This window comes from Prunus avium, chromosome 2 (genome assembly GCF_965620075.1).
Source record: "Prunus avium chromosome 2, drPruAviu1.hap1.1, whole genome shotgun sequence".
NCBI lineage: Eukaryota > Viridiplantae > Streptophyta > Magnoliopsida > Rosales > Rosaceae > Prunus > Prunus avium.
In genome coordinates, this window is record NC_142285.1 from 35,784,797 (window position 1) to 35,812,775 (window position 27,979).

Sequence of the window (27,979 nt, forward strand, 5' to 3'; positions counted from 1 at the left end):
GCCTGGGCACGGTCCGGTTTGGACCGGTTTTCAGGCAAAATTGGAACCGAAACCGGTACTGTTCACCGGTCCGGTCCGGTTTGGATTTTAACAAAAATACCAGACAAAACCGGACCAACCCGATCCAGTTTTGATCCGGTTCGGTTCCGGTTTTTACGGTTTGGGCCGATTCTTCAACTTAATTGAATATTTTTTTGTTCTTAAATTTTTTTAAAGCTTCAGCCCAATTGATATTTAAAACCTTTTGGGCCTAATTATTACCGATTGGCCCAATTCACATTCACACTGCAAATTGAATGAATCCATCAAGCATTAATACAATTTTTTGACAAAACAACAAATAGCAAGCATTAATATAAAACTTAAAACCTAAAAACAAAACAAAATAAAGCAAATTTAATTACAAACAAATTACAGAAATAGAACACATTCAATTTTCTGCAACATCTTCAGTCTTTCTTTTTATCCATGCTACTTCAGTACCTGTTTCAAAGAGCAACAAATTGTCAATTGTTGTAATGTTATTTTCTTTTTCTGAAAAATAATGAATGAGCTTCTCTCCCATCTAAAGTTTACAACAACGTTCAAAGATTTGCATGCCACTGAGGAATGATATCAGGAATAAAGAACAGGTATGTCAAAACACAACAGGAAAAAATCGAAAGAAGAAAAAGAAGAGAATCAGACCTCAGTAACATCATCAGCCCCAAATCATAGAAAATATCAATACCATATCAGAAGAAACAAATGAAACCAAAAGTGAAATAAACGCACCAAAATGGATAGTTGACCAAAAAAAAATACAGATCTGCACAAGGGATTGGAGAGATAAGAGACGCTGACCTGCTTTGGACTGGGACTTAACCCAGATCTCCAAGAACTTCACCCAGATCTACAAGATGAACACATATATGTACAGAGAAACAAAAAATGAAGAGAAAAAAAAGAAGAGAGAAATACAAAAACAGAGTTGCAAAGAAAAGAGATATAGAGGGAGAGAGAGAAACATAAAACCAAGAAGAAAAAAAATCAGAGTAATAGAAAATCAGAGAAAGAGAGGAAGAAAAAAAGAAAATAAAGACGAAATGAGAGGAGAAAGAATAAGAGAGAAGAAAGAAATAATAAGAGGGAAAGAAGAAAAAAGAACTGAGAGGAAAAGAAGCAGAAGAGAGAAGAAAGAAAGAAGAAAAAATAAGTTGAGGAACCGAGAGGAAAAGAAGCAGAAGAGAAAACAAAGAAAGAAAAAGTAAGTTGAGGAAATCTGAGAGGAAAAGAGAGAGAGGGCGTGAGAGAAAGAGAGTGATGTAAGATTTGATAGGATTAGGATATTAAAATATGGCTTGTTGGACTTAGGCAATGGACTTGGGAAATTTGGGCTTTTTGTTGGTATAATGAAATAGTTGGGTTTGGGCCTAAAAAAATTTCACAAATATATATATAATATATAAATATATAAAAATTAATTCTATTGGACCGGTTCGGATTGGACCGGTTCATTAGGGTGAAAAACCAGAACTGGAACCGGTTTGAACCGGTTCGGTTTGGATTGGACTCGGTTTTTGACTTTTCCGGTCAACACGGTTTTTTTCGGTTTTTTTCGGATTGGTTTGGTTCGGTTTTGCGGTTTTACGGTTCCAATGCCCACCCCTAAGCATATTCCTTCCTCATTTGGATGTCCAAGGGCAAAATCGTTAAAATGACCCAAAAAGGGCTTTTTCCCTACCACAAATTCTCATCCCATAAATACTAGTCCTCCCCAGCTCATAAATTCTGCCTTCCTCCACTCTCAAGCTTCCAGAGCGTTTCACAAAGCCTGTAAATTGCTCTCTCTGAAATGCTGACTGAAACCAAAGGCCTCACATGGACTCAGTTGTAACAAAGCACGCATTCAGTTCCTTCAAGCTCAGCCCATCACAGACCCAACAGCCCCTCCACATCACCACAACACACTTCTCCTTCTTGAGATTCTCTCACTGCAACAGAAAATCAACATCTTCAATCTCTTGCTCTCATATACCTCCTTCCAATCCCAGACGCCCAAAATCCATATGGGATTCTCATAACTTACCCTTAAATCCCATCTGGTTCTTGGTCCCAGTCCTCCAAAGCATCAGAGTTTTAGCTTCTTCACGAACCCAGAAGTGGGTTTCTTTCTTACAGGCTTACAAAGGCACGGAGAGTTTTGTACATGAAAATAATAATGATTTTTTACATAATAGCGGGATTGGAGTTGCTTTGTTAAGCGTGACATCCAATGCCAAAGTAAAAATTAGTCCTTTCGTGGCTCAATTGGCCGCGAATCCGACCTTTGTTTCGGGCTTGTTCGCGTGGTTTATGGCACAGTCGACAAAGGTGTTGTTGAATTTCTTTGTGGAGAGGAAATGGGATTTTAGAATATTGTTTGCTTCTGGAGGCATGCCTTCGTCGCACTCGGCGTTGTGCACGGCTTTGACGACCTCTGTGGCTCTTTGTCATGGTGTTGCAGACTCGCTTTTTCCTGTTTGTTTAGGGTTCAGTCTCATTGTTATGTATGATGCTATTGGTGTTCGACGACATGCTGGTATGCAAGCAGAGGTAAGAAGTCAATTTGGTTTCTTTCTATTTTGTATATCAATAACTTATTGAATCTTTTTCTTTCGGGATGTTTGTTTTGTAAGCTGGGTTTTATTGACAGGCTTTTGTCATGATTGATTAGTGTAATATGACAGTTGAATATGATTAACAAATTGGAAGGTTGAGAGTTAATTGATTAAGACCTTGGTTTGGTTGGTCATTCATTGCACTTGGAACTCTTGGTCTAAATGTTGTTGGGGTTTAAAGTAATAATGTTACATCATGAGGTAGATGATAGATTTTGCATCATTGTAATGGAGCCATACAACCCATTATCCTCATCCAGAAATGTCTTACTTCTGAAAGCAATGAGCCATGAGAGAATTCATGAAACTGAAGTACCAAAGCGCAATTCCATATCCTTTCATTTTAATTTGATGTTTGAGTTACAGGCCTATCTGTAATCACAAGTTCAGTTATGTTTAATAGTTCTCTCTGACTGGCCTGTTGAATGTGCAATGTATGTGAGTAGTACTTTTTAGTTTTCTCTAAACAAGGTGCTATAGGATTTATGCCTGTTGTGAGAGTTAACAATTTGTGTCAGGTCCCATTGATCCTAAAAATAAAGAAGGTCCCTCATGCTTTTCTGGGTGTTTAAAAGGTGAAGAAACAGAGAAAACTATAACTTCTGTGGTTAATGTGTCACAGAGTTTATAGGAGGGCATGTAGCATTGGGTCAGGTCTAATAACTAGGAAAATTTTCACTTCTGAATTTTCATGGAATTGAACCTAGGAAAAAATCACAAATCTAAGGTGATATTAATGCTAAAATTTGTATGAATGAGAGGACAATCTAAATTTTGCAGCCTTGCAGTCATAATCTTTGTTGATTTTCCTTCTCATCCCAAATGGCAACCAATTTTAAATTTTGCTGGCATCTTATAAATTCTGCAAATCCTCTGTATTCTGAGCAATCGTGCAATTAGTCATGTTATAGTTCTGGTAGGTTGCTTAGTTATTTACTTGTTTCCCTTACTTGCCAAAGACCGTTCTCTTTTTGGTGTGTGTGTGTGTGTGTGTGTGTTATTTGACTTACCGGTGTTGTATTTTGATTTTCTTGTGAATATTTGTGACTGCGATGACACAGGTTCTTAATATAGTCGTTGAGTACTTGTTCGAAGGGCATCCCATCAGCCAAAATAAGCTCAAGGAACTGCTTGGCCACACTCCCTCTCAGGTTATAGCTGGAGCTCTCCTCGGCATCATAGTCGCTTGTGTTTGTTGTCAGGGAAGCTTGGTTGCTACCTGAGCTGACTTTGCAGGTAATTTTGGTCAGATTGTGTTGACACACACACCATTCTAGTGTTGACATGGCCACAGAAATGATTGTACTCGATTTCTTCATTCGATATCAGATAGACTTTGGTTCAAAAAGTTGACGACAGAAATGTTATTTTGTACCTCTGAGGCTCTGAAACTGTTTAGAGCCATGCCTGACTATAAACAGATTTGAAAAATGTATACAGAGACCCTAGACATGAAGCAAGCTTGCATAACTATCTTGCAAGCAAGTTAGAAATTTCAGAGACTTTGCTAATTGCTTTGGAAGGTCCTAGGCCAGATAATTTGCGTTATGATGTTGCAGAATTCCAAAAATGTTGGCCAGAAATTTGCCTTCAAAGGACTCTGCTGTAAATTTGCATGCAATTTGTATATAAGTGAATAGTTGACGACGTTGACATTTCCTCCATGGAAGTAGCTTTCAAGATTATTTCCTTTTACCAATAATTCCGACCAACATGGTTAATGGAACCCGAGCCTATGCATTTAGAGGTCGTGTATTTATCAACATTTGTTTTTAAACTTTGTTGGATCAACGGAAGAAAACCACATGACACACCATGCTCTTCAAAAGTTTATGAAAAATAAATTGCTCTCCCTTGAGAAAACAGAATGGCCGTATTCTACCAAGGAATCCAAATTAGCGTCATGAAAGATGTAACGAAGTTAGATAAGCCACGTGTTCCAGCTCATGTAATGTGACACCGAGGGAGGAAGATAAGGAAGTTGTAGATTCTAAATGAATAAAATAATTTCCCCAGCCTCTACTCACAATCTTACATCTTATCAATATGTCTCAGTAGTAAAATGTTATGAAAGATAGTTTCGTTTTACTAGCCCCTTCAGCACGTGCTTCCGCGCCTGCGAGAGGCTTTTGTTTTTAATTTTTAAATATATTTTAGAATTAAAAAAGTTAATGGGTAGTCGTGTTTCATAAAAATAGGATTCATTATCTGATTTTTCTTTTCATCTTATTTTTTTAATATGAAAAAAATATGAATTTACCATATTATCCTTATTTAATTAATAATTTCAATTCTTAATGTTTGCATTAACTAATGGCATTTTCTAGTATTTTGAATGTTTTACCATTTTCTGCCCTTTGCTTTATATATATAGATAAAGATAACGGGAACTTGTAATCTCTTCCAACATTATATTTCAGAAATAACAATAATAAGCAATATGTCTTATATCAACGAAATTTCTGTCCGATATGTCATCAAATAATAGAATGGCAAATAACCTCGGACTCGCACAGACCAACATGCGTTTGACCAATACAATACAGTTTGCATAGATTAATTAAACAAGACACATATAAGTCTACAATTTTGGCTTAAATCCACCATAAGAACCATAAGGAGATTTTCCACCAGTCAAAACAAGGAGCAACAGAAAAGATTGAAGTTCAGAAACTCGCAGGAAAAAAGAAGAAGGAGAAGGTTGAATAGGTTGCTGCAACTCAAAGAAAGAGAGAGCCAAAGTTGGCCAAAATGCCAAACCAGCATCTGGGTTGCAGCATCCTGCTGTTCTTGCTTCAAAACCCCCTATGAGTTTAATTTGAACATTGATTGGTTTCATATGTGCTCACACTTTCTGCTCCCTACCAAATATATTTTGTTGATTTTGTTAAATTCAAGTGTGGAAATCTGATGATCCATTTACGTTTTGGCATTTGGCAGTTTCTGTGAGTGAGGTGGAGTCTTTGTATGAGCTGTTTAAGAAACTCAGCAGTTCTGTAGTTAAAGATGGGCTTATACACAAGGTGCGCTTAATTTCCTCCTAGTGTTTTAGTTCTTCTTGAAATGAATATTATGTGAATCATGTATTAATTTATAATCTGTCTTGCTTTGAACTAATTTTAGATTAATTTTGATTAATAGGAAGAGCTCCAGCTTGCACTTTTGCAACATAGCAGTAAAAACCTCTTCTTGGACAACATAGCAGTAAAAACCTCTTCTTGGACAGGGTATGTGGTCTTAATCTTGTTTTTTTTTGACTGCCGGATTTTTCTTTTTCTTTTTTCCATGTAACAGAGGAAAGACTTTATGAAATGCAGCGATTTCGATTTACAGAACCTTGTTTTGGATAAAGCTCCATATGATATAGAGCTATAATTTCATTAAGACTCTCATTCCTAAAAAATTTATGTTCTTCCATGCTTTGTCGGTATTTGATGTTTTCTACGTCAATAACAAACAATGGGCATATAGAGTTTGAAGAATTTGTCCAAACTTTGAGTGTTTTCCACCCAAAAACTCCTGATGCAGTCAAAATTACATGTAAGAACTAGACTCATGATATTAATTCCCTGGTCTTTGAAATCTTCTGCCACAGTACTTTTCTAACTCATATGGGGACACTAAAATGGGTATATCTATGTGGCAGATGCTTTTAAGTTATATGATTTGAAGCACACCGGTTACATCGAGCGTGAGGAGGTAAGTACATTGGATTCTTACTTTTTGCTCTTGATTGTTCATTGAGTTAAAAGATCTTGGTATACAAGTTTTTCATTTCCTGTGGACTAGCTTTCTATTGAAGACAGATAGATATTCTTGATTGTGCTAAATGGTAAGTCAAATTAATTAAATCAGCTTAGTTAAGACCTCATACTTATAACCTAAAATCATCATCATGTTCTGTTTATTTTTAGTAACAAGTTTTTATGCATAAATTTGTCTCTAAATTAGGGTACTCATATAGCAGCTAACTATTTAATGAACTACAGAAAGCTAGACAATTGTAGAACCAGCACCTTACATTCTGGTCTTTGATCTAACTTTGTTTTCACGATTGAAAGAGTGATCCGGTCATCATTCATCAGCCCTGTGGACGATCACTATTTTCTGAATACAAATAGTACGAAGAGAGTTCAAATTTCTTATTAGTTATCTTTCATATTCATGACTTCTGCTTTAAGTGACATAAAGCCCCTCTGTGTTAAAAACAGTTGAAGGAGATGGTGCTGGCTCTTTTGAACGAATCTGATTTGATTCTTTCATATGATATTGTTGAAATGATTGTGGACAAGGTATGGATTTGACTCCACTTGATAATTGCACTTTCCCCATTTTCTGTCTCGATGATCATACTTTCTTATACCAATGTCACAGACATTCATGGAAGCATATAGAAAAGCAGATGGCAGGATTGACGAAGAAGAGTGGAAGGAATACGTAGCAGATAATCCTTCTCTACTGAAAAACATGACTCTTCCATACTTGATGTATGTTGTCCTACGTTCTGCAAACCTTGTCTGGTGTTTGGAAATACACAGCTGAGCAAGTCTTGCATTTTTTAGATCATCCCCGTTTCGTCTTGCACCTCAAGCATCTGCATTTAGAATGCAGATTCACTAGCCTTCAAGTTTTTGGAAAAGTTTAGAATTGTCATCTCCTTTTCTGTTTGCAGGTGTGATTTTCCTTGGATTTTAGTTTTGATATTTCCATATGCACATGCAGGGACATATCTCTAACATTTCCCAGGTTTGTGCTGAACTCTAAAGCATAAAAAATCCGAATTATAGACACGAAGCCAGAAATATTGCTGCATGGAATATAGAATATGGAGAAGCATACACAGTACACTATCCTGTTTGGAAAAGTTTTGCTGACAAAAGATGAAAGAGGATGATCATCACAGTAAAACAGGCAAAATGTACAATATAAATATAGCTTCACTGCTTGAGAGCTTCTATACTGATAGACCACCATGGACATGGAGATTCTAATTCTCTGTCTTAGTTGTTCATATTTTTGTTGAATTTCACTGATTTGTATGGTCAAAACCAAAATGTTCTCAAATGTATAGCATCATAAATACTGCAAATTCTATAAAAGTATCATGCCCCCTTCTTTTCTGTTCTTGTTTTCCATTTTGAACCAGACTCAATCATATACAGCAACATGTCAAGTTACAAGTTACGATCAAAGTTGTCTCAAGTTCGAATCTTCTCTTTTTTCTCTTTTCTTATTAATAAAAAAGAAAAAAACGCGTAAAGTTTAAAGCCGATTGCGAAGCACAAAAGCCGATCTTCAACCGGCCCAACTTGCCCTTATTGTAAAGTCCAAAAAGATAATTATACTTTTTTTGGTCAAGGAAATGAACATGTCATTACCTAATAGGGTTACATAAGAGCCCAATACAAAAGTCAGAAATAAAAAACAAGGGTTCAACCAAACAAAATACAAGCCCAATCCAAAATACAAAAAAGCCCAAAATAACCAAAAAACCCCAAAAATACAAAAACCCTAGAATCAACCCTAGATACACCAAGCAGCCGCCGCCACCTAATCTGCCACCGCCGCCGCAACTAGAAGAGCAAGAAGGTTCAGGGGAACCAACAATGGGGATCTGCAGAGCATGGAATTGGGGGAGCAAGCTGTTAAAAATGTGCCCTAAGAGCCAATACATTTGATGTAATCTCCTTAGAATACATTTCGTATATGATACATAAAGGGCAAACTTATTTGTTATCTTTTATATCGTCTAAAGAAACAAATGTCCAGAGTATGCTAAATAAGAGATAAAGTAATCTAAAGAAGATTAGATTCATGAGACCTTTAATCTCTAATTGTAGTATCCCAAAATGTTCCTAATCATAGGTTATCAAATGGGCATTGATAAATGATCGGTTCATAATTGTATATTATTTCTTACCCTTCTAGCTTATGATTTGGTTATGTTTTTGAGTTAAACTTGTGCTTTTAATCCTTTTTGTGTTTATCTTTCAGTTAATTGAGCTTTAGGTAACAATGATGGCTTTGGAGAACATAATTCATGCAATTCAAGCATGTTAAGGCCTAATTTGGATGAATTGATGAAGAGCTTAAAGACAAATTCATTATGGCTACAGCCCCCTGCCAGTCCAGTTCCGTAGGTCATATTGCAAGCTTTGTTTCAGCAACCTACATAGCTCGGATGAGGCCACATTCTTCATGAAAGTTGCTCCAATTGGTGTGTACTATAACATATCCAAAATTCAGCCCCATTGGATAAATCTGGAGTCCGTTACCTAGCAAACACAGAACCATGCTCAGGATGGATCTTATCAGCGCGGAAAATGAGTTAGCAATTTGTTTCGGCCTTAACTTCTTCCTCCGACCTTGGATTAGCCCAAATAACATATGGCTGGAAAGAAGACATTCTGAACTTCAATTTAGAGTGCTTAAAGTCCTAATTTGATTAAGAGAAGCCCAAGTTGTAAGCCCTTGAAGTTGCTGGTCATGCTGACCTCAGCATGTGCTGGTTGGATGCTTGGTCATGGTGAGCTAGGTATGAGCTATCATTTCTGGTTGGAAGCTTGGTCATGGTGACATGAAGATGAGCTAGGGCTGCTGGTGGGATTTAGTGATGAAGTGCATCAACCAATTCAAGATTTTCTAATACAAGTGCATCACCCATTTCAGATTTTCTAATACAAGTGCATCAACCATTTCAGATTTTATAATTCAAGTGTTGTATGCATTAGTCTTATTGAATTCTGATTTTCACTTCCCCTAGGCCTATAAATAGGGAAGTTCTCTAAGCTTGTAATAACACCCCAAGGGGGGGAGCTCTCAAGCACTTCTCTAGAGCTCCCTTCCCTTCTCTCCCTCAAATTCTCTTAGTTTCCCTTTGTAGTTCTCAATTGTTGTAATAAGATCATTCTATTAAAATTTCTTTGTACTAAATATCAAACATTTTTCCTTTCTCTTCTTCTAAATTCTTCAAATACTCTCCATGTCTCAAACACTTCACAAACACATTTCTCTTCCTTCCCTAAGTTCTCAAATTCTCCAAGTTCACAAACATCCTCCAAGTTCTCAACCACTCTCTTCCAAATTCTCAAAGTTCTTAAACACATTCCCTTCCAAAATCCTCAAAGCTCTCAAACACATGTTCTTCCAAAATTCTCTAAAGTTCCCAAACACTTTCTTCTCCCTCCTCAAAGTTCTCAAACACTTCCTTTCTTCCTCAAAGTTCTCTTAGTTTCCTTAATGTTTTCTTAGTTGTAATTTATTTTTCTTTGTTATGTAAATTCTTTTCTTAAGTTTTCAAGTTGAATTAGTTTCCAAGTTTCAATTATGGTTTTTGTTCTTATTCATTATGCTTATAAGTTAATATGCTAGTTTGAATGATTGATCACCATTTAGGCTTGCATGTTAGCTATCTTGGTTTGAATTAAGAGTATACACCATGCTTTAATTCGAATTGAACTATGAATAGGAAGAGTATGTATGGACATTCGACAACAGGGATTAGATACATACTTGGTTGTTTAAAATGTTCTTCTATGCTTAATGGGTTCCTAATGCTTAATTTTAGGTTAGACAACAAATGATCAAATTAGGGAATTAGGAACACAAGGTTATGACCACACACCATGGCTTAATCATACTTTAGCTAGAATCAATCCATTAATCTAAATTGAACTTGGGAACTTATTTGCTTGAGTTACTTATTTCTTTCTTCCTTGTTTTATGTTCTTTGTTTTTGTTTCTATTTTGTGTAGGGAAACTAAATTGGATCATTCAATCACCAATCCCTGTGGAATCGACCTCGCACTTACATATGCTATACTACCAACGGTTCGTGCACTTGCGAGTATCACAAGTTGAGGATGCAGCTTAATCCATTTTGGTGGAGCTAAATCTACGCAACAAGTTTTTGGCGCCGTTGCCGGGGATTGGCAACATAGTTTGGTTCTATTTCTTTTCCCTACTTGTTTTATTTTTATTTTTCATTTTCATGTTTTTCTAGACAATTTCAAGTTTTAAAGTTAATGACGTTAATGGACAAGTTGTGTTTGTAGTCCAACAGAAAAGGACAATTGCCCAACAAGCAAGAGAACTGGGTTTAAGTCCCAGCTTACACAACCCATTGGTGCTTGTTACTTTGAAGCATGAAATTGGATGTGTGTTGATTTTCCTTTTCATTTTAGTTTTTATTTCCTAATCTTTTAACTCTGTTTCAAGTTTTCTATATTTGTTTTAAGCAATTTATGACAGCTTAATAAAAATGGAGAGAGATGGCAACCTCAATCATAAGAATGGGAAGTGTGGAGCAATGGGAGAAGTCGCGACCTCCAAGTGCATCACATTCGACCTAATCGCTTCAAGGGGGAGCATTTCAATCCTTTCTCTTCTTTGAATTCTGTTTATTTCCGTAGTTGTTTTTGCCTTTTGGTCCGCGCTGAGTTCTTTGTTTTTCTATGCTGAATCTAACCATATAAACAACGTGAAATTTGGACTTACGGTTGGAAAGTTATAGCCTAAAAACTGAACACAGGTCGAAGCTGAAAAACAGAGAAACGAATCTGTCCAAATGGTGATAAACGGGTGATAGAAAGTGTTGTTTGTGTTTTTCTTTGGTTTATTGGTTTGTTTCTTTTAGTACAACAATTTATGTTGTTTGTTTGAATTTGTTTAGAGTACTTAGTTCATTTTCGTTTATGGTTTGTTGTTCCATTTTATCTTAATTTGTTTTTGTTTCTTATCTTAAAAATTTTAAAAAGATTTTTCATATGAGCTGACTTATGGTAACTCCAGTGAGCACTTCCGTCAATACAGTGTCTAGGAGTTCTATAGGCGACACCTTCGGTGTCTAAGAAGTTTGGGTTTTAAGCGGGACCATTGTGACCCCTCCAACCTTCCCGGATCCCCTGGCTGTGTTTTCTGAGGCCCTTAACTGGTCATCCATGAGTTGCTTGTATATTCGTGTGTTTTTAAATTAAGTTTTTTTTATTTTTTTTATTTTTTTTTTATTTTCTTTGTTTTCTTTTCTGTTAAGTCTTTGTTTTTGTTTTGTTAAGTTAGTTTATGTATTTATTTACGTGGTATGGTTAGTTAGTTTTTTTTTTTCTCTGAGTGTTAAAAACAAACTTTATTTCAATTCAAACATTGCATAAAAACAAAAAAAACAAAAAAACAACATCATCATCATCTTCATCATCATCTTCTTCATCTTCTTCATCTCCATCATCATCATGGCTTGCCTCTATTTTCTCGCACTTGTAGAATCTGCAGCAGCTCCACATGGTCCTCATTTTTTCTCTGCAGTGCTTCCACGTGCTGATTGGCACAGTAGAGCCGCTTCTGCAAGTCCGCCACCATAGCCTTCAAGGAAGCTATTTCCTCGCTCATCGCGGCACACTCCCTTGTCCTCGCCAGTAATCGCATGCCCAAATTGGTAGCGGAGACCGCGTGGAGCACAGTTAAATTGTGGGACTCCTCTACCGCTGCCTTATCAGACCTCTGTGCCACATGCAGATGATCTGTCGGAGTGAGCTTGCTGCTAATCATGCCTCCTAGCAGCACTGCTTTGTTCGACAGTGCCTCAGAAAAGTTCGGTATTGCCTCAGCAAAGTTTGAGGCCGTGCCGTGATGATATGAAGAGTTTGGAAAGACAGTGTTTGGAGGAGCCCTTGTCTGGGCATTCGGTGGTGCAAGTGAGAGCTCAAGGTTGAGATCATCAAGGTGAGTGCATGAGGATGCCATTTGTTTTGCTTTTGAATTTTTTGATGTTTTTCCTTGAGTTTGCAGGAAGAAATGCTGGGTATCATCCGCTTGCAGAAATGTGGTTTAAATAGACATATGCTGATGAGAGAGAGCCAACACCATTTCGGATTTCCCGGGCATGCTCGACCTAATCGCTTCAAGGGGAAGCACCTTTACTTTACTTTACTTTTTTTCCTCCGTGTTTTCTGGTGTTTAATATTTTTGCCCGTTACTTTCATTTTCTAGAGCTTTGTGTTTTTGCTTTTCCCTTTCGGCTATCATCTTTAGTTTATTTTAGTTAGGGAAATGTGTTTTCTTTTCCGTTTGTCGTCTTTGTTTTATTTTAGTTGGGAAGTGTGTTTTCTTTTTCTTTTTTTCTTTTTCTTTCTGCAACCTTACTCTTTTATTTCCGAAACAAAATAACGAAAATACAAAAACAACAAAATAAAATAAAAACAACAATAATGCAGTAGGAAATCATTTCTTCTCGGTGCTTGGTGTCTCGACCATTGGAGCTTTGAGTTTGGCCCTCTGGCTGTCCTCTTCCGGGGCTTCACGCACAGCTTCTTGGGGCTCATCACTTGAGCTCCCAAAGATCGCAATCTTAGCTTGAGCGTAACTACTCTCGCGATCCGCTTGCTTGCGTTTACCCGGTCGGTCTAGGTCCTCCAGTTGCTTTCTCATGTCGCGAGAGTACAACTCTACCATCTTTGATAGATTTTTATTCTCGTCTCGCAATACTTCTAGCTGGTGTCGATTCACCTCCACAATCCTTGACCTCTCCCTTTTCAAGCTTTTTATAGCACTCTGACAGTCTTCAACCAAACTTCGCTCCGCCGCCAACTGAGCTTTAAGCACCTCTACCTCATGGGACTTCGCAAGTAGGCGATGACCCAAACTTGCGACACATGCTGTACTCTGCACGCTCAGTGCCAGGGCATCACTCGTGACCCGGTTGTCATCCCTTGTCCCGAACACACGTATATCTTTGGGAGTCACTAAATTTCTGCAAACTCCAATGGCAACATCGTTGTCCAGGAGTATTGAGTCATTGACAGTCACAGGCCCCCGTGCGGAGGCAAAGTAGGGCATCCATACTGGTGCTACTGCTTGGCCTCGTGTCTGAGTCGGTGGAGCTAGGTTGAGATCTAACGAAAAGGGGTAGGAAGAAGCCATTTGATTTCTCACTTTTTTTTTCTTCTTTTTCTTGCTTCTTTTCTCTTTTGTGTTTCTGAGTTTGTGTGTTTTTTGTTTTTTGTTTTTTTTTCCCTTCTTTTTCCTTCTTATAGATGTAGTCTTTGACAAACAAACCCTAGCCGTTGCAGCGTCTAAGCGTTTTCTGAATATCCAGCGTTCCTCGAGTCCCACAACCTTCTCACTTTCCAACCGTTTCCAACACATTTGTCACGACTTGCTTTGTCTGAACGGACGCGTTCAGCAAAGTTGTCGCGCCTTTCCATGAGCCCGTAATTTTCGCTTGTGGATCTGCGGCGCCTCTATGCGTCGACACGTGGCTCCTGCTTTCTGCCCGTGACTATCCATGAAACGACATCAGGGACCACATTCCCTCTTTTTAGAAATCCCGCTTTGCGCTCATAATTCACGTTTTATCTTTTTAAGAAAAAAATTAAATTTAAACGTGTGGGCTTCAGATTTCATGTTGGGTCGGGTTTTACCGTTGTTGGGTTAATTTCATTTTGGGTTGGGCTTTCAATTGTTTGGGTTTCAGTTTGTGTAAGACTATCTGTTAGGGCTTACTGTTTTGAGTGTTTTACTGTTTCGTGTTTTTTTTTATTTATTTATTTTATTTTATTTTATTTGATTGTTTGTTTTGTAATTTTTATTTTGTAATTGTTTTATTTTATTTTTGTATGTTTTGTGATTTTTATTTGCTTTAATACCCTTCATTTGTTGTTATGACATTGGTTGTGGCTAATTTTTAAACATTGAGGACAATGTTCATTTCTAGGTTTGGGGGTATTGGAGTTTAGCAAGTAAATTTGGTTTTTCTTAAAATTAAAAAAAATAATAATTGAAAGAAAAAAAAAATTATTTATTTTTTTGCTTGTTTTTATTTTAAGTATTGTTTTGTTTTGTTTTTGTTTTGAGTCACTTTCCGAACACTTATGATGAGATAGTGATAAATGTTTGCATGACTTAAATAAAAATTGGATTTCATTTTATTTTAGTGTTTTTTTTTTCTTTATTAAAAAATAAAAAAAAATTTGGCATTGTTCTAGCATGATATGTTTGAAACCTTCTTTACACTTGCCATTTGTTTCATAATTTTCCAATTAAAGGATTTGCATGACCCAAAGAATTGTATCAAGCACAAATTAGACTTATATAACCATATAAAGTGAGCTTTTGAGCCTTGTACTTCAATTCATGAGTGTTATATACATACTCTTATTTTCTTGTCATCAAAGTTGTTGTTTGATCTCATTATTTATTGATTTGGTTGAACACTTAAAAGTCATTCATTCTTATGCAATTTGACTTCACGACATTTAAGAAGTGATATTAAGGCCCTCTTTGGATCGTTTGTGCCTTTCAAGCTAACCTTATGCATGCTTAAGCATGATTTTCCATTGTTAACCATTTTGAGCCTATATGTAAACCTTTTCTTTCATTTAACCAATTATATTTCCTCGCCTTAGCCTGAAAAACAAATATTTACCTTTCTAAAGAACTCATGAGCTTTAATTGGGATGTGTTTTTCATACTAAGTTTGGGAATTTCGAAGAAAAAAAAAATCACACAATTGGTGAAAGAAAAGAGAAAAGTTGTGATTAAGTGGTGGTTGAATGAAATTTCATTTTTGGGCCTTCAAAATAAATTGGTGGTTGTTCAGGAAAGGAGTGAATCAATGTAAATGAAGGGTATAAGGAGTTTTGATCAGGTAAAAGAAAAAAATCTAATCGTGATGATTCGAAGTCTTGTAAACAATTATTTTATGCTCTTGCATTGCGAGTTCCTTGGACTTTGTATTATCCATATCCTTCATTTCTTACTCACCTTACACCCTTGGCCCCATTACAACCCATGTTAAAGACCTAAATTGATCTTAAATGTCATGTGGTTGAATTGCATTCATTTTTCTACTTTTAAGTGTTTGACATCCTTCTTGAGATCATATTAATGCAAGTTCTTCATATTTCTATTGCGAGTTAAGTCCCTTATGGTTTAACTCTATTCTCATGTTTATAACTGAGTGTGCATTATAGCCCTCTTCTGAGTGATTCATTTGTGAGAGGACAACTTTGGTGAGATTTGAAGTTGAACTTATGCTTTGTATGATTTTTGAAATTGTGTGAAAACTAAGATTGGGGGAATTTGTTGCATTTGGCTATCACACTACTACACTTTGAGCATATTGTGTTTAGAACTTTGCCGCTTTGTAAATAATGTCTAAAAATTGAGCTTTTATTGTTAAAACGTTTAAGTCATGTGCATGAGTCATTTCTCTTCAGAAAATGTTCGGAAAAATTGTTTTAAGTTCTTTGTGTTTTTGTGTTTGTTTTTGTTTTTGGTTTTGCTTAAGGACTAACAATCTTTAAGTTTTCTAATTACTTTGTTTTACAGAGTCAGTAAAACGTTTGTGGGTATCGTATCTGTTAAACCCTCAGGAGACACAACTCCTCCTACTAGGGATGCCTAGAGGTTTAAAGGCTTGTTGCATATGCTAAATGCAATCGAGTTACCTACGAAAGTGGTTTAGTTAACTTCTAGTTTTGTTTTTTAACTTTGTTTTGTGTTGTTTTGCTCGAGGACTAGCAAAATCTAGGTTTGGGGGTATTTGATCGGTTCATAATTGTATATTATTTCTTACCCTTCTAGCTTATGATTTGGTTATGTTTTTGAGTTAAACTTGTGCTTTTAATCCTTTTTGTGTTTATCTTTCAGTTAATTGAGCTTTAGGTAACAATGATGGCTTTGGAGAACATAATTCATGCAATTCAAGCATGTTAAGGCCTAATTTGGATGAATTGATGAAGAGCTTAAAGACAAATTCATTATGGCTACAGCCCCCTGCCAGTCCAGTTCCGTAGGTCATATTGCAAGCTTTGTTTCAGCAACCTACATAGCTCGGATGAGGCCACATTCTTCATGAAAGTTGCTCCAATTGGTGTGTACTATAACATATCCAAAATTCAGCCCCATTGGATAAATCTGGAGTCCGTTACCTAGCAAACACAGAACCATGCTCAGGATGGATCTTATCAGCGCGGAAAATGAGTTAGCAATTTGTTTCGGCCTTAACTTCTTCCTCCGACCTTGGATTAGCCCAAATAACATATGGCTGGAAAGAAGACATTCTGAACTTCAATTTAGAGTGCTTAAAGTCCTAATTTGATTAAGAGAAGCCCAAGTTGTAAGCCCTTGAAGTTGCTGGTCATGCTGACCTCAGCATGTGCTGGTTGGATGCTTGGTCATGGTGAGCTAGGTATGAGCTATCATTTCTGGTTGGAAGCTTGGTCATGGTGACATGAAGATGAGCTAGGGCTGCTGGTGGGATTTAGTGATGAAGTGCATCAACCAATTCAAGATTTTCTAATACAAGTGCATCACCCATTTCAGATTTTCTAATACAAGTGCATCAACCATTTCAGATTTTATAATTCAAGTGTTGTATGCATTAGTCTTATTGAATTCTGATTTTCACTTCCCCTAGGCCTATAAATAGGGAAGTTCTCTAAGCTTGTAATAACACCCCAAGGGGGGGAGCTCTCAAGCACTTCTCTAGAGCTCCCTTCCCTTCTCTCCCTCAAATTCTCTTAGTTTCCCTTTGTAGTTCTCAATTGTTGTAATAAGATCATTCTATTAAAATTTCTTTGTACTAAATATCAAACATTTTTCCTTTCTCTTCTTCTAAATTCTTCAAATACTCTCCATGTCTCAAACACTTCACAAACACATTTCTCTTCCTTCCCTAAGTTCTCAAATTCTCCAAGTTCACAAACATCCTCCAAGTTCTCAACCACTCTCTTCCAAATTCTCAAAGTTCTTAAACACATTCCCTTCCAAAATCCTCAAAGCTCTCAAACACATGTTCTTCCAAAATTCTCTAAAGTTCCCAAACACTTTCTTCTCCCTCCTCAAAGTTCTCAAACACTTCCTTTCTTCCTCAAAGTTCTCTTAGTTTCCTTAATGTTTTCTTAGTTGTAATTTATTTTTCTTTGTTATGTAAATTCTTTTCTTAAGTTTTCAAGTTGAATTAGTTTCCAAGTTTCAATTATGGTTTTTGTTCTTATTCATTATGCTTATAAGTTAATATGCTAGTTTGAATGATTGATCACCATTTAGGCTTGCATGTTAGCTATCTTGGTTTGAATTAAGAGTATACACCATGCTTTAATTCGAATTGAACTATGAATAGGAAGAGTATGTATGGACATTCGACAACAGGGATTAGATACATACTTGGTTGTTTAAAATGTTCTTCTATGCTTAATGGGTTCCTAATGCTTAATTTTAGGTTAGACAACAAATGATCAAATTAGGGAATTAGGAACACAAGGTTATGACCACACACCATGGCTTAATCATACTTTAGCTAGAATCAATCCATTAATCTAAATTGAACTTGGGAACTTATTTGCTTGAGTTACTTATTTCTTTCTTCCTTGTTTTATGTTCTTTGTTTTTGTTTCTATTTTGTGTAGGGAAACTAAATTGGATCATTCAATCACCAATCCCTGTGGAATCGACCTCGCACTTACATATGCTATACTACCAACGGTTCGTGCACTTGCGAGTATCACAAGTTGAGGATGCAGCTTAATCCATTTTGGTGGAGCTAAATCTACGCAACAATAAACCGTCAAGATTAGCGCATATTATGTATGCTCAATTGGGAGGATGGTTAGTCTCAAACCATTTGTGTAGTTGACACTAATACAAGTATGTGGGTGCTCATTAGTGAATGAGTACACTGAACGCGATCAACCATAGTTCTCATATGGAGTATTTATCTACATGTCAAATGAGAACTCATAGTTGCAATAATGCAAATTAGTCCTTAGACCTGAGGCATCATGGTTGTCCTGTGATGTGTTATTGATCTTTGATAGCTCTTAAAGGCAAGCCGTAAAAGATTTGTCTTAAGTGTTGTTGGGATCTCTTAATTCATCATAGGGGCATGTGAATGTACAATAAGGAATCTCTACTTTCGATAAAGAAGGAGAATGTTTCAAGATGTGATTCAGTAAATCTTTGGCCAAAGTATTTTGAGCTTGATTTAGAAAGTTGTTCTTAATCACGTTCTTTTGAATCACTTGAGGTTGTAAATCATATTAGGGGTTTGACATAATCAATCCGTACCCTAATAATATGATTTGAAACATTGTATAAGAGAAGGACCGTATTGCATTGCAATTCCAACTGAATAGGTTCTTCATCTATTCTGGTTAGCTTGGGTAGCCTTGATATATTGCTAGATGTCACTCTTGGCTTGTGGAAGTCCTAGGATTGATTGTGATCGGTCCAAATAAAGGAAGAATTAAAAAGAGGGTTTTAATTCCAGTTGGTTAGAAAGAGTTCTAATATTTTCCCACTGCCTTGCTAATTAGAACCTAATGGATTGCACACCTTAAATGGTTAACTTTGAGTAATACAAATGAGAATGAGGAAATCAATTTGATTGATTTGATGTGGATGATTTACTACGTGTAAAACCGTATTTGGGCTAAGTAATAGTTAACGGAAAGCCCAAATGGTTGGGTATCAAGCCCAAGGGCTTAAGACAACTAAATATTATGGTTTAAGTGTCATAAGGCCCAATTTTGGAAGCCCAATGAGGTTTGGCCGAAAATGCTTAAGTGAATGTGTATGAGAATTGTTTCCATAAGCTCAATTAACACACAAAACACAATCCAACATCAACCAAATGGGTTTGGGAGATAAAAGAGAGTTAAAAGAGAGTTTTCAAGAGTGAAATACTTTCATCTTTCAAAGTGGTTTAGATTGAAACCAATCTTGAGAATCTTGCACTAGCATCCAAGTATTCTCAAGATACTTATTCTCATTTCAAGGTTCCATTGGTGTGGAGACTTAGAGGCCATATACTTTTGTGGCTCACATGGAGGAGAAAGATCAAGGAGCAAAGATCAAAGATCAAGGAGGAGATCAACAAAGAGGAAATCATCAAGAGAAGACCAAACACAAATTGGTTCATATAATTGCTTCAAGGGTAATTAGATCTTATCCTTTCTCTTGAATTTTCATTTATGAAAAACATATCAATGTTCATGGCTTAAGATACTTGGAAGAAGTTTTGTTTTTGGATTTAAACAACCACCTTAGACTTCCGTTGCGATTAATTTGATTAAATGCATGTTTAATATTCAAATGAACTTTGGAAAAATGTTTTGGAAATTCCTACACAAGCCACCAACATGCATCATGCTCAAGCGATCCAGTAGCAGGTATGGGTCCAAATGGACCATTAAACTACAAAGCCAACACCTCCATAACCTGATCTCAGATCTGAGGTTGGTTTGTAGGGGAGAAACAACAGCAGCAGCAAACAAGTAGACAACCAAGAAAATTCTAGGGAGAAAGGAGGATTTTAGGGTTTTAGTTTTCCTGGGATGGGGAGAGAAATGGACTGATGGGAGGTGAGTGTATGAAAGGGAAAAAGGGTGAGAGAGGCGTAGTGGCTGAAGAGTAGTGATGGAGGGGATGTGGAGGAGATCTGGGCTTACAAAAGGAAAAACATACAAGGAAGGGCAAACCAAAGCAAACTGAAAAAAAAGAAGAAAAGGAAAGCCACACCAAAGGGTGGCAGAGAAGCCACACAAGAGGTGGCGGAGGAGCCGCCCCGAAGGGCGGCGGCACAGCCACCAGCTGCTCAGAAGAGGGCGGTGGGAAAGGAGAGAAGTTCTAGAGAGAAGGAGGAGCCTCTCTCTCTAAAGCTCTCTCAAAAATTAAAAGATAATTATACTTGATCTGCCAACTTTAGCATATTCTCAAAACCTTTAACAAAGTTAATTATTTTATTTTATTCTTTAAAAAAAAATTATTTTTTCATTCTTAAAAATGCCAGTCATGGCTGGCCTGGCCCAAATGAGGATACAAAATTCAGCCGTTAGATCCATATGGACGGTTGAGATCAAATTTTCTCAATAACTTACAACCGGGTATGTGAAACCCAAACCCGAAATTAATACCTAGCAAAAATTCAACACATTCAACATCCACAAGGTTGAAGTTTGAACACAAAAACCCATAACGCTAAGAAACATAGCTAAAAAGTGATGTGTATTGAAATAAGAGAAACAAATGATAAATGCAAAGAATGAATATAACCCAAGTTACGCTTGAGGAGTTTGCTTATAGGGTTTGGCTCTATTAGTGATTAGTTGAACTTTTCCACCCCTATTCATGTGGACAGAGGTTCGAAACTCTTATATACCTTAGTAATATTTGTGTAAACTCAATTGCTTGTACTAAAAAAAAAAATTTACACTCTGAATTTTTAAATTTATTATCTCATGAATTTTTAAACACACTAACGACAACACAACATGTAAAGTTAAACTATTAGTGGAGAAGGGCATATGAACTTCACAATGGGCTGCCCCATTAAAGCCTGGTCTTTTTGTCTTTGTTAGCTTCATTAAAGCATGTTATTAAACTTAAATAAAAAAAGCCTGCAAGTTCACAAGTAGATGGGCCAATCCAATCCATATTTAGTTGTCAGGAAAGAAAGAGGTTAATCAACTATATTTGCGAGTTTCTGTTGGACATAGAGTAACTTAATATCTTTCTTCTTTTTACTTTTTTGTTGTTGTTTTGTTTTTGCAATGTTCAATGTTTAATCCATGTAACAATGCAGGCCCATGGAAAGGGAGGATGATGATTTTGGTAGTCTTCATGAGGATAGCATGGATGTCGGACTTCATGCAACAAATCGGTTGGAATTGAATGTAGAGCAGGACTCCCACCCACAGCCCAAAAGTTGTCTATGTCAACGACACTCAGTCTAATCCTCCCTCAATGGACGAAGACAGTAAAGATTCAGTCTTAGAAGTTGGTACAGAGTTCGAGTTCGAGTCGGATATGCAGATGGCAAATGTGCCAGAATGCTCTCAAGCACCTTAACCACATAGTAAACGATACCGAATCTTTTGCCCATGATTTCAAGAGCTGTATATAAGACCACAAAGATGAGGATGGGTTTATGTATGCTTGGGGGAATATTCTGGATAATTATGGTCTTCAGCAGAATGACTAGTGAACGAGAGAAATGGGCTGTGATATACGGCAGGAATACTTTTTTTGTTGACAGAAAAGGCTCACATCTGGTTGAAAGTTTGTTTCATGATTTGAGAAATTACCTATACTCTGACCTAGATGTGCTTGATTTGGTTAAGTATTTCGAAAGGGTGGTAGAGCAATGTTACAAAGAAATAGAAGCCAATGATAAAATGAACCGTTGCATGCCAAGACTAATGGGGAATGTGATTTTGCTAAAGCATGCAAGTGATGTTTACACTCCAAATGCATTTGATATCTGCACCACCTGGAGTGTGATGAGGCACTCTTGATGACATATAAAAATGCATTTGATATCTGCACCACCTGGTCAACTCCCATTTTTACAACACAAAATGAAGTTTATAACTTGAACTTGACATACAGAAAACCCAAGTTGTATATATGAACTTGGCAGGGCTTCAATGGAGGCAACCTTTGGTCCTTGAAGAAGAAGCTTGAAAAGCATCCATATGCTCAGGGACCTCAAAAGTCACTCTTTGCTGTGTTATAGCCTTTTCTTTCTTTTCATCTTTTTCGTCTATGTTTCTCTACGGACGTGAGAACTGCCCAACCTATCTGAGATAAAATACACATGTTATGCCTTTTATTTACTCAAGCACTAAAACTTTTTAGATGATTTCATTGGTATAGTTCACTATTATTATGCTTGTAAGTTGTAAAGTACATCTTTTCTTCTCTGCTTGATCCTAAATATTGCTTGGACAGGGATCATCCTAAATATATTCACTAACAATTAAGAGTTTATTTATACTTTCGTTAAATATAACATAAGACTTTGTGGTATCCACTAGTGTAAATATTTTAAATTGAAGATCAAATTTAGTCGTTGTATTCATATAGGGTCAAGGAGTGTAACTGTAAAAAAAATCATCAAAATCGGAGTTAAAATAACCGTTAAATCGTGATTTTTCATTTATAACCGTCGAAAAGTTTTGTCCCATTACTTGATCTCTGAATGTCTATTTTTTCCCCATTTTTGGCGTATATGATCTCGAAGTATAAACAAACAAGTTTGACAGTTGGATCGTTGAAACTAGTTTCTTAGAATGCGTATGCCATCAAAACAATATATTCACTAACAATTAAGAGTTTATTTATACTTTCGTTAAATATAACCTAAGATTTTGTGGTATCCACTAGTGTAAAATTTTAAATTGAAGATCAAATTTAGTCGTTGTATTCATATATGGTCAAGGAGTGTAGCTGTAAAAAATCATCAAAATCGGAGTTAACATAACCGTTAAATCGTGATTTTTCATTTATAACCGTCGAAAAGTTTTGTCCCATTACTTGATCTTTGAATGTCTATTTTTTCCCTTTTTTGGCGTATATGATCTCGAAGTATAAACAAACAAGTTTGACGGTTGGATCGTTGAAACTAGTTTCGTAGAATGCGTATGCCATCAAAACAATATATTCATTAACAATTAAGAGTTTATTTATACTTTTGTTAAATATAACATAAGATTTTGTGGTATCTACTAGTGTAAATATTTTAAATTGAAGATAAAATTCAGTCGTTGTATTCATATAGGGTCAGTTAGAGGTGTCAAACGGGACGGGCCGGCCCAGCACGGCACGAGCCCAGCCCGTTTAAATGAGGCACGGCACGGCACGAGCACGAATATTAATGGGCCGTGTCCAGCACGGCACGAAAACTTGGGCTGAGCGGGGATCAAAACAGCTTGGGCTCGGTTTTTTAACTGAAATTGAAGCCAAAATCGAGAAGGCCCAGCCTAGAAACTGTTGGATCTCGATAATGAACAATCTCGGGCTTTGAATTTGAAGAAAAGAAATCAGTCCAAAAATGAAGCCCAAAGTCAATTTCAAGAGCTACCAAATGAACCGAAAGAAAGTCCAGCCCATGTGCTCTGTGCAGCCCACGATCCAAAACTCAACTTGGGCTTGGTCTTGGTGTTGGAATATTAAATGAAATTGGAATCAGCCCATAAACTTTGAAAAAAGCCCAGGCCAGATTTGGGCACTATGATCAATCTCCCAAAGACAAACTCAACTTGGGCTTAGTATTTTAACTGAAATTGGGGAACCAGCCCAAAGATTGGAAGAAGCCCAAGCTATTTTTGACGGCTGCCAATTTTTCACTCAGGCGTGAAAATTAATTACCATTATGGGTAATTTAATTTAAACACGCCCAGCTCCAAAATTACCCAGCCTCAATCTTGATTTCCAAAGACCCAAGGAATTGATCTCCACCGTCCATCTCCAGACAAACAAACAAGAAAAGAGAATTTTTCCTCCACTACCACAAAGCTCATGGTGACTCATTCATAAAGTTGGATAAGGGCAGAGGAATTTCAGGAAAACAGATAGGAATGGGCGAAAAGTGAAGCCAAGGGGGATTAATCATCATGACAGATTGGATTAACAGGCAAGAATACCACAAAGGGAATATTGCAGCAAGTGATTGCCAGGTACCAAGGAGTAAAGCGTCTTGGATTTTGCTTATAAATTCAGAGAAACAAGAGTTCAAAAGGACAATCATCTTCAACAGCAAAATATAAACAAACACTCAAAAACCCAATCAATCAATGGCCAAAGCCACAAATTCTCAGTCAAGCTGACAAAATCAAAGATCATTTGATCTCAAAAGCCTTCAAATCCAGAAGCACTCAAGTCACTTGGCTTACAAAAATTATCTAGCCTTTCTAGCAAAACAGGCAGAACTCTGTTTCTGACCCCAAAAGAACATAACTCAGGTTCTTGGTTCAAAATCCAGCTCAAGGAGACAGCTCACAATCAGGAAAAACGAGATTCCATTCGTTACAAATTTGTTCAGCTCAAAGCCAAATCAGACAAGATTATGGTTTTCCACAAATATGAAAATCTCAACAAATTTCCAGGAATACTTTTGAGTCTTCAGAACAGCCAGAGCTGCTCTCAGCCCTCGTTTGATTCTTATCAAGCCAAGCAGGCATTGCAGCGCAACTCTCAGCCAGCAGTCATTAGTCTAATCATCTCCATCCCAGTGCAGGCTGACGAAACGGCAATTTTGCCTATCCAGCAAGCCTTTCCACGGCTAAAACAGATTAAAGCTCTGCCAATTTCAACATTGGTATCGATTTTCAGCTGAATCCCATCAGTTGAAGATACTGACGAGCAATTCCAGTATAGACACATCCAGTCCAGCCAGACTCACAAATCACAATCTAGGCAGAAGTGAAAGTCCAAGCCCTTGCCTACTTTTCTCTCAAATAGAAATGGCAGTTTTATTTTGTTTTAATGTTGAACATTGGTATAGTTCACTATTATTATGCTTGTAAAGTACATCTTTTATTCTCTGCTTGATCCTAAATATTGCTTGGACAGGGATCATTCAATTCTGGCCATCTTCTCGCTCCAACTGAAATCTTGATTGCTATCCACGTAATTGATCCCGACAGAGATGGAATTCCACTAAAGAAGGCATGTCATCTTTTGTTTTTATTGATTGGCTACCTCTCTGAGTGGCAATAATGAATTGCTGGATATGTTTTTTGTTGAGCAGGTCCCAGATGGATGCAACCCCTGCATTGAGCAGAGGCAGATATTAACCCAACAAGATCTTGCCAAAGTTTTGAATCAGTTGGTCTGTAACATTGGAACTTTATTAAATTTTTGTTACCACTGGTTTCGAGCAGAACTTAAAGACAAGCTTCTTAGTTGCAGGTTGAGCAGATTCCCTTCCTTTACTGTTCATACGCACAGTATTACAAGCCATATGTGCTTTTCCTGCACTGGTAAGATCCCAAAAACTCTTTAAACTGATTGAGGACAAGAAGGGAAATATGTGGGGTATCTGCTCTTTATTTAGTATGAGATGTATGCTGTAAATTGTTGAGAATTAATGAAATATAGGTAAACTCAAGGAACTTTCAGTATGTTGCTTACTTTTCTTTATCAAAAAATATTGTGGGAGCAAATTTCCCCACAAGAATATTCGATTGGGAAGATTCCTCTTTCTTCTTCACCGCCTCTTTCTCCCTTCAAAATAGAACAAATGAGAGGACCACACCCGGGGGGGTCTTGGCCAAAGGCTCTCCGAAGCCTAAATTAGTTCAAGAGTTTATGAGGAAAACACCAGCTAACTAGGGTACGGAGATATATGTGTTTATGGTGTAAACTGGGCGGCCGGAGCCTTTTGTAAGAGAGGGGGAGAGAGGAGGCGGCTAGGGTTTTTGAGAGGAAAATTTATGCAAAGTTTTAGTAGTAATTATGACGTACCTCAACCCTTGTGTATGGCCATCCTTTTATAGAGGTCTCGGGAGCTAGGGTTTCAGAGGAATAATTCCATAGATGGAAGGGAATTATTCCTCCCCAATTTGGGAATGATTTGATTAATTAGGGATTTGATTTATTAGGTTAAATCAAATCCCTAATTGTGGTAGGTATTAAATCAATTCCTAATTTAATTAGGTAACTCCTCCTTTAATTGGGAATTTCCGTAGGAATCAAATCAATTCTCAACCTAATTAGGTAACATTCCATTTAATTGGGTAATCCCCAATTAAATTGAGTAACTCCCAATTAGGTTGATTAATTCCAAATTAGGTCAAATAATCCCCAAATGGAAGGAATTATTTGACCTAGGGTTATGAATTAATTCAGTTCCCACAAATATCATAGGTGGATTTTCTAATGGAGATCCTCTCTCAATTTGTGAGCAAGCAGGCAACTTTCAGTATCCGAAGCATTTTTCTTGCCACTTCTCCTTGACCTGGCTTGGTGCATGAGTTGTGATGATCAGCAGCAGAGTTTGACATGGAGAAGAAAGGAAGAAAGGAAGAAAGAAACAGAGAAGAGGCAGAGTAATAGGAAATGGAAATTACAAAGAGGAGAGGGAGGGAACGTGGGAGGAGGAAGTAACGGCCTGTTGTTAGTGTTACAGAGTTTGTAAATTTAATTCGTTTTTATTTTATTTAATGGGTTTAGAATTTAAAGTGGGAGCGGATTTGTGATGTTGTTGAAAATCATACTATGTGACGTGGGAAAATCATCATGATATTCCCTCCCTCACTCCCATTCACAGTCATCGACTTTCTGTGTGAGAGTGAGAGAGAGAATTGGCCATGTGACGAATAGTGTGGGTTGATAATTTAATTGATATTTATATGTGGTTCATTAATACTTTACTGTGAGTAACTGCCATGCCAATAAGGAATATATCACTTTCGCTCTCTATCTCTCTCTCTGTATAATACATATATATCATATATCCATGTTGCAAAAGATCAATAATAACCGATAAATGGTATTTATAAATATATATGTAAAAGTAATCATGATATTCCTTTCGCACTCTCTCTATCTCTGAGAAACTGAAACTGCGTGTGTGAAAGTGAGAGTGAGGGACAGTAACTTTGCAACAATTTGCTTGGCCTCCAAGTCCTCACCTTTCCAAATTATTCACCACAGAAAATTTACTTACTTTGGTTGATACTCTCTCTCGCTCTCTCTTGTGAGAAAATGGTTCTCTCTCCTCTCTGCCACGCAGTATGAGAAACAGAGTGTGTGTTTGTTAAAGTGTGTGAGAGCGAGAGTGAGAAACAGCGCGAGAGTGAGAGTGAGGAACAGTACTTTTCAATTTGCTTAGCCTCCAAGAAAATCCTCTCTTACTACAAATGTATAGAGGAGAGGAGTAAGAGGCCCAAACCAAAGAAGTAATAGAGAGAGAGAACCAGAGAAAAAGAGAGAGAGAAAGAGATTGAAATTTCATGTGAGTTGTGCCAAGATGCTTTGCCCAGCCAAGCCAGCTTGACAAAGCATACGGAACTGGTCCACTTGGACCAGTATCCCGACGACCAATATCGGTGCTGTTGGCGCTAAAACTAGATGGATAGTAATTAGACCAACTTTAAGATGAGGTGGATGTTGAAGGTGAGGACCCTCAGTATGTGAGAGCATTTGGTAAGTAAATAGGCATGCATACAGAAGACAAATGTACGTGGTTCACCCGAATAATGGGCTACGTCCACGGAGAAGTATGTTCTCATTACGATAATGTGAGTATACATTGCACATAGGTTTAGACTCAAGGAGAAGAGGAAGAATACCGAAGGCCGAAGGCTGGAGGCTGAGGATCTGGCATGATCCATGGGTTTTTAAGTGGGCTCATGGGTAGGCCCATAAGGCCCGAGTAAGCCATATGGAGCCCTAGTAGCATGCCCAACACTCTTCCTTCTTCTTGAAGGAGAGGGGTCTTCTTTTATAAGTGAGGAAGAGTCCCCTCTTCTTGTGTTTTATCGTTGTGGGACTTCCTTCCCTTTACTTGGATTGGCTTGGGAATGCTTGGCCAGATATTGTACAAACAGGTGCTACTTGTG

At 37.2% G+C, this 27,979-nt stretch overlaps 3 protein-coding genes and 1 long non-coding RNA gene across 6 annotated transcripts; 3 read left to right on the top strand and 1 right to left on the bottom strand.

Moving 5' to 3' along the window:
• Positions 1-292: 292 nt before the first annotated feature.
• Positions 293-1,298, bottom strand: LOC148296942 (uncharacterized). Its single transcript, XR_015833610.1, has 2 exons — positions 844-1,298; positions 293-483 (listed from the first exon to the last, which is right to left on the bottom strand). It is a non-coding gene; the product is annotated as an uncharacterized LOC148296942 (long non-coding RNA).
• Positions 1,299-1,751: 453 nt separating this feature from the next.
• LOC110747654 (Acid phosphatase/vanadium-dependent haloperoxidase-related protein) lies at positions 1,752-4,298 on the top strand. Its single transcript, XM_021947798.2, has 2 exons — positions 1,752-2,574; positions 3,701-4,298. The coding sequence occupies exons 1-2, from the start codon at positions 1,861-1,863 to the stop codon at positions 3,860-3,862; spliced, it is 876 nt and encodes a 291-aa protein (XP_021803490.1). The 5' UTR covers positions 1,752-1,860; the 3' UTR covers positions 3,863-4,298.
• Positions 4,299-5,344: 1,046 nt separating this feature from the next.
• LOC110747655 (calcineurin B-like protein 7) lies at positions 5,345-7,743 on the top strand (the record flags this gene model as incomplete). Its single annotated transcript, XM_088248677.1, has 8 exons — positions 5,345-5,450; positions 5,580-5,662; positions 5,781-5,844; positions 6,069-6,179; positions 6,286-6,338; positions 6,851-6,931; positions 7,014-7,126; positions 7,362-7,743. Coding segments are annotated over 8 exons (660 nt in total), but the record flags the coding sequence as incomplete, so codon positions are not given.
• Positions 7,744-23,935: 16,192 nt separating this feature from the next.
• Positions 23,936-26,783, top strand: LOC110757612 (uncharacterized). 3 transcript variants are annotated; one of them, XM_088247855.1, is made up of 5 exons: positions 23,936-24,091; positions 24,987-25,082; positions 25,165-25,245; positions 25,326-25,396; positions 26,328-26,783. In XM_088247855.1, the coding sequence occupies exons 1-5, from the start codon at positions 24,029-24,031 to the stop codon at positions 26,551-26,553; spliced, it is 537 nt and encodes a 178-aa protein (XP_088103981.1). In that variant the 5' UTR covers positions 23,936-24,028; the 3' UTR covers positions 26,554-26,783. The 3 variants fall into 3 exon arrangements, 1 of the variants encoding a protein (XP_088103981.1); XR_015833437.1 differs by lacking the exons at positions 23,936-24,091; positions 26,328-26,783 and adding an exon at positions 24,099-24,912 and having other exon boundaries at positions 25,165-26,321; XR_015833438.1 differs by lacking the exons at positions 23,936-24,091; positions 26,328-26,783 and adding an exon at positions 24,099-24,836 and having other exon boundaries at positions 25,165-26,321.
• Positions 26,784-27,979: the final 1,196 nt, after the last annotated feature.

Coding starts and splice junctions, on each gene's coding strand:
- LOC110747654 (XM_021947798.2), top strand. CDS start 1,861: ATGGACTCAGTTGTAACAAAGCACGCATTCAGTTCCTTCAAGCTCAGC. Junction 2,575..3,700: donor ATGCTGGTATGCAAGCAGAG/GTAAGAAGTCAA, acceptor GCGATGACACAG/GTTCTTAATATAGTCGTTGA.
- LOC110757612 (XM_088247855.1), top strand. CDS start 24,029: ATGACAGATTGGATTAACAGGCAAGAATACCACAAAGGGAATATTGCA. Junction 25,246..25,325: donor CCAAAGTTTTGAATCAGTTG/GTCTGTAACATT, acceptor TCTTAGTTGCAG/GTTGAGCAGATTCCCTTCCT. Junction 25,397..26,327: donor TATGTGCTTTTCCTGCACTG/GTAAGATCCCAA, acceptor GTGAGCAAGCAG/GCAACTTTCAGTATCCGAAG.